This window comes from Staurois parvus, unplaced genomic scaffold (genome assembly GCF_062004578.1).
Source record: "Staurois parvus isolate SC_StPar_1 unplaced genomic scaffold, SC_StPar_1.0 ptg000208l, whole genome shotgun sequence".
Classification (NCBI taxonomy): Eukaryota; Metazoa; Chordata; class Amphibia; order Anura; family Ranidae; genus Staurois; species Staurois parvus.
This window is the reverse complement of record NW_028318004.1, coordinates 1772501-1779188: the sequence shown is the minus strand read 5'-3', so window position 1 is coordinate 1779188 and position 6688 is coordinate 1772501. Positions and strand designations below refer to the sequence as shown.

Here is a 6688-nt window from a genome sequence, read left to right as displayed (position 1 = left end):
TTGGGGGGGAAGGGGGGTTGATCTGGGGGGGGGTTGGGTTTTGTATTAGGAGATTGAATTTCTGTTATGGGGGTGAATTGGGGGGGAGGGATTTGTACTAGGAGATTGAATTTCTGTTAAGAGGGGGTATTTGGGGGGAAGGGGGTTGATTTGGGGGGAGAGATTTATATTAGGAGATTGAATTTCTATTAGGAAGGGGGATTTGGGGGGGGGGGTTGATCTGGGGTGGGTGGGATTTGTGTTAGGAGATTGAATTTCTGTTATGGGGGTGAATTGGGGGAGAGGGATTTGTACTAGGAGATTGAATTTCTGTTAGGAAGGTGGATTTGGGAGGGATGGGGGGGATTTATGCTAGTAGGAATGAATGAGGAAATATGTTCTAGGAGGGAGAATTGGAGGGGGTAGAGGATTGAGGGGTAGAGGATTTGTGCTAGGAGGGGGGATTTGGGGAGGAAGATGATTTGAGCTGGGAGGGGGGATTTGTACGGAAAGAGGGGGAGTTTTCGTATGGGGGAAATTTGGCCTTGCAAAGGGAAATTATGCTTAGGGGGTAAATGTAAATAATAGTGCTCAAACGTTTTTTGGGGAGTGGAGAGGGAGGGGATATTTGCTGACACATAATGCTCATACATTTTGGGAGGGGGGGGTGCAGTTTGGTCTCTTTGCCCTTGGTGCTAGATGACCCCGTCCCAGCACTGAGGGTGTATACATCCAGGAATGACACCTCCTGTCGCATGGCTTCCTCTGAGTGTGACCCATTCAAGTGAATATGGCTACTCTGCAAGCGCCCTGCAAGCACATGGTTGCGGCACGCTAGTGCAGGGTTCAAGAGGTGCTCCCCCTTTAGCTGCAGAGGCTGGGGCCAGGGGTGTACAGAATGATACCTTCTGTCCAGGGGCGGACTGACCATTCGGGCTCTCGTGCACTGCCCAAGGGCTCAGGGTCAGTAGGGGGCCCCATGAGATGCCCCTAGCAGGGGCAGACTGACAACTCATGGGGCCCCCAGCAATAGGGGATCATGGGGCCCCTGTGTCCTTGCCCAAACTAAAAAAAGCCTATGAAAAAGGTACCAGGGGCATCTCATGGGGCCACCTACTGACCCCGGGCCCTCGGGCAGTGCCCGAGTTTCCAAATGGTCAGTCCGCCCCTGGCCCCTAGTACCTTTAATAGGCTTTTTTGGGTGTGGTTTGAGTGTGGGTGAGGACACAGGGGCCCCATGATCCCCTAGTGCCCGGGAGCCCCATGAGTTGTCAGTCCGCCCCTGCTTCTGTCGCTTTCAGCCAACATAGCCCCCACTCAGCATGAATAGGGCTACTCCGCAAGCGCCTCGCAACCCCATGCAATGACCACAGTTGCGGCACACTTAGTACTGGATTCTAAAAGGCAGAACGGACGTGATGCAATGGGGTTGATTTACTAAAGGCAAATAGACTGTGCACTTTGCAAGTGCAGTTGCTCCAGAGCTTAGTAAATGAGGTAAAGCTTCACTTTGCAAAGAATACCCAATCACATACAGGGAAAATTAAAAAAAAACTGCATTTTTGCTTGCACATGATTGGATGATGGAAGTCAGCAGAGCCTCCCCTCGTTTACTAAGCTCTTGAAGAGTGCACAGTCTATTTGCCTTTAGTAACTCAACCCCAATGCCTCCCCACCGCCTGTCAAAGACTTTCCGAAGAGCGATCCGATTGTGAATCTCTCTTGTGAAGGAGCCCTAAGGAAGACCGTAGGGAGATTGTGTGAATGTGTATTGGTGACAGTATGGCCACCATAAAGGAGATTGTACAATCAACTTGTATAGTGTATTTCCAGCTTAATGATCCCTTAATGAATGCAGAGCTGCTCTTTGTATCTTTTCTACCTGCCTGGAGTTCAGCTTTAACCCTTTTATCACCAGAAACAACCAGTAATTCAGGACTGTTGTGTTTTTTATGTCATTAGTTAGCATGGCAAAGGGCAATGTTTGGCTGGCCAGGGGCTGTTTGTGTATCCCCTGCAGCTCCCCATTGGAAGTCAATGAGGAAGCAGCTGGGTTGCATGCTCAGGCTCCAGCTCCTCAGCACTCACTTTTTTGAATGAGGATCTAATTTTTTCTTTTTTTTTTTTGCCTGGTGGCTGTAGCTTGCAGCACACAGCTTTGTTGTTGTGAACTAGTCGGACGGGTTGTAGGGTGTTGCTGTCGCTTTCGCAGAGCTTTGGCCAATGGCACCAGTCCCACCCTACTGTGCGTAAGAGGGCATTGGGGATTGCAGCAAGCCTATGGTGATGTGCAGCCAGTTACAGAGCCGCCCCTCCTCCTCTGCAGCTCCTCCCTCCTGGCTTGCTCCTGATCCTGCTGCTGAAACTTGCTGCAGCACTCAGGAAGGCTCATCACATTCTCTCTCACTATTTTAGGGGAAGCTTCAAGCTGTGGAATGGCTCCTTGAAACCGACCCCAACACCACCCCCCCAAAGCAGCTGAACCCCTAAAAAACAATTCTGCATCCCCCCTTGGTCCTAGAGCATGACAGGAGTCTATGAGAGGAGACTTCCCACCATCAGAGGCAACGATTACTCTTCTTCTTCTTCGTTCCAAGCTGCCAGCATCATGCACCACCCTTCCCAGGATTCACCTACCTTACCTGAGTCCTCTGCCACCGACTCCGGCTACTACAGCCCAGGAGGGGCCACCACCCACCCACACCATGGCTACTGCTCGCCCACCTCTGCCAGCTATGGGAAGGCTCTCAATGCCTACCAGTACCAGTACCATGGCATGAACGGATCTGCCGCAGCCACTTACCCTGCCAAGACCTACGCCGACTACAGCTATGGGAGCCCCTACCACCCTCACCACCAGTATGGAGGGGCGTACAACAGGGTGCAGCCACCCACCAGCCAGCCAGGTAAGCCTGGGGGAGAGGGCTGTGCTGTCCGCGCCGTCCTGGAGGTGCGGGAAGTGGTCTCCGCGCAAGCTGGAGGTGCGGGAAGTGGTCTCCGCGCAGCGCTGTAGGCGCGGAAAGCGGTCTCCGCGCAGCGCTAAAAGTGCGGAAAGCGGTCTCCGCACAGGAGAGCGGCCGCGCCGCGGAGTTTTGGGGGCGCAAAAGGGACCCCGCTTGTCTTCACCCCCCCTCCCCAACCTCCCCTCTTTGGAGTCTGGGCTGCCAGCTATTCGTGGCTGCGGTCTACAGCCGTCTCGGGCAGTCCTAAAAACCATGTCTGTGCCTCTTCCTTCCAGGGTTTATCTCCCCCGTTCCATTTATAACCCAGGCGCCGCCAGTCAGCACCATAACAAACCGCAAAACTCATTCCAAAGAGAACAAACAAAACAAAAGCTGAAGAGAGACAGAAGAGAGGCGTCTCACAGCACCCGGCGGGCATGAGGGCTGCACAGGGGCCCCCGAGCAACCGGGCGGTGCAACCAGCAACTAGGGGGGCGCAGTGCCACCGGGGCAACAAAGGCTCCTATGTATATAGACACTATGTCTATATATATATATATATATATATATATATATATATATGTGTGTGTGTGTGTGTGTGTTTGTTTTGTTTTATATTTATATTGTTTCTATACACATAGGCAACTGCTCCAATATATATAATGCATTCTGGATTTTGTGATATATATATATAATCACAAAATCTAAAATGCATTTTATATATATATATATATATATATATATATATACATAAAAATGCATTTTAGATTTAGTATTCATATATTTTATGTATGTATATATATATATATATATATATATATATATATATATATATATACACACACACATAAAATATATTAATACTAAATCTAAAATGCATTTTTATGTGTGTATATATATATAGATATATATATATATAATGCATTTTAGATTTTGTGATATAGATAGATGGATAGATAGATAGATAGATAGATAGATAGATAGATAGATAGATAGATAGATAGATAGATAGATAGATAGATAGATAGATAGATTAGATAGATTAGATAGATAGATAGATAGATAGATAGATAGATAGATAGATAGATAATAGATGGATAGATAGATAGATAGATAGATAGATAGATAGATAGATAGATAGATAGACAGACAGACAGACAGACAGACATAAAAATGCATTTTATATTTTGTGATTTGAGATTTGGTGGGAGTTGCACTCAGCAGGGGATCACTACTGCCATGGTGCACTGCACTCAGAGATGATGAAGTAGTAGTGGTGGTAGTAGTAGTGGTACTTGTAGTAGTAGTGGTGCTTGTAGTAGTAGTGGTGGTACTTGTAGTAGTAGTGGTAACAGTGCTGATACTTGTAGTAGTAGTGGTGGTACTTGTGGTAGTAGTGGTGCTTGTAGTAGTAGTGGTAGCAGTGGTGGTACTTGTAGTAGTAGTGGTAGTAGTGGTGGTGCTTGTAGTAGTAGTGGTAGCAGTGGTGGTACTTGTAGTAGTAGTGGTAGCAGTGGTGGTACTTGTAGTAGTAGTGGTAGTAGTGGTGGTATTTGTAGTAGTAGTGGTAGCAGCAGTGGTGGTACTTGTAGTAGTGGTAGTAGTAGAGATCACTAAGGACTACTCCAAAGCATCAGATGCAATGGGCGATGATTTACTCAAGGCAAATAGGTTGTTCACTTAGCAAAGTGGATTTTTACTTCGCAAGGGAAAGGTCTCTTAGCTTAGTGAATAAGGCGAAGTCCTGCTGATCTGACTTGGATATTCTTTGCAAGCTGACTTTTTTCCCACATTCGCTAATATAAGTGTAAATTTCCTTGCAGAGTGAAAATTCAGTTAGAAATGTGAACATGCTCTACTCCTTTAGTAAATCAACCCCAATGTATGTAATCAATGCTATATTTTCTACTTTGTTCTTTTGCTGAATCCTATGAGTGCCCTGAATCTCTGCTATTATTTATCTATCCATCTCTCTCTCTATAGTGTAGAAGTGATGTAAATTCAGTATAACTGCAGTTATATAATGTGTACTGTATATTGCAACACAGACCCATAAAAAACTGTTTTTATTTGTGTATAGATAATTATATATTTCTATACAGACACAGGGAACAAAGTCCATACATATGTCTGGAAATGTAAATCTACACAGCTTTATGTGTGTAGAAAAAATATATATTATTATGTGTACATATATAGTTACATAATTAGTCTGGTTGAATAAAGACACAAGTCCATCCAGTTCAACCAAAGGATTAAACATCCATGTAGCTTTATATATGTGTGTGTGTGTGTGTGTGTGTGTGTGTGTGTGTGTGTGTGTGTGCGTGTTTGTGTGTGTATAAAATACATAATATACATGTATGTAGGTGTGTATAAAATATATAATGTACATGTATGTAGGTGTGTATAAAATATATAATGTACATGTATGTAGGTGTGTATACAATATATAATGTACATATATGTAGGTGTGTGTAAACTATATAAAGTACATGTATGTAGGTGTGTTTAAAATATATAATGTATAAAATATATAATGTACATGTATGTAGGTGTGTGTGTAAATTATATAATGTACATGTATGTAGATGTGTGTAAACTATATAAAGTACATGTATGTAGGTGTGTTTAAAATATATAATGTACATGTATGTAGGTGTGTGTAAACTATATAATGTACATGTATGTAGGTGTTTATAAAATATATAATATACATGTATGTAGGTGTGTGTAAACTATATAATGTACATGTATGTAGGTGTGTATAAAATATATAATGGACATACATGTAGATATGTGTAAAATATATAATGCACAGGCATATAGGGCTATATATGTATGTGTAAAAATGTAAACAATATATTGTACACGCCTGTATCTTTCTGCCTATGTTAAGTATATATGACGTGTATGAATGCAGTCTTATTCTCTGTGTTTGTGGAAATATGTATTCCTGTATTATATACATGCATAACCATTTAGATTTTATATATATATATATCGGTGTGTGAGTGTGTATGAATAAATGAATAAATAAAGATATGTTGTTTCATGTGTGTATATGTTTGTAACAATATAAAAATATATTTCAGGTATGCACATATGAAAGGAAACATTCTATCCCTCTCTCTGGAGAGAGGGAGAGAGAGAGAGAGGGAGAGAGAGAAAGAATAGAATCTGTTTCCTTTCATACTTGCATACCTAAAATATATTTCAATAATTATTGTTATGGTGCCCCACATTATTCTGCACTCCCTATTGCTCCTACATGTGATTATTCTCCTATAGTCTGTGCAGCGAGCAGGAAATTGGGGGTATTTTGGATGATCTGACACCCCCGTACACTGGAGACACTTTCTGTTCATTCAGTGACGTTACATTTGGAAATAATAATAATAATAAAAAAAAAATATAAATATAAAATCCATCACATTTTATATCTTGGAAATTGATTTCAAATATCCTTGCTACGTTTAGGTGGGTTATGCATTTTGGAGGTGGGGGGGAATATTATAAGTCTGAGTGATTTGTGAGCAGGTGTTGTCATCGGGCCCCTTTCAGGAGAAGTTTGGGAATATGGTGCAGTTGGGGTGATTTGTGAAATCTGGTGAATGTTGGGGGGATTGTTCGGTTGTTGGCTGGGATTGTAGGGAGGGGGGATCGGAGACATTTGCAGCAGAATCCTTCTCTCCAGTTTTACATTGGCTGAACCGCTGTCTCTGTCTGGCCTGACCATACTAACCACTGAACGGATAAATTACAGG

General features: G+C 43.2%; 1 protein-coding gene across 1 annotated transcript in view; it reads left to right on the top strand.

Annotated features, from left to right (window-relative positions):
* The first annotated feature begins 2339 nt into the window (after nucleotides 1-2339).
* DLX5 (distal-less homeobox 5) overlaps nucleotides 2340-6688 on the top strand; it is a 12731-nt gene continuing 8382 nt past the window's right edge. Inside the window, exon 1 of the mRNA XM_089678660.1 lies at nucleotides 2340-2885. Coding sequence (XP_089534786.1) covers nucleotides 2504-2885 — 382 coding nt within the window. The 5' untranslated portion in view covers nucleotides 2340-2503. The remainder of the gene's footprint in view (nucleotides 2886-6688) is intronic.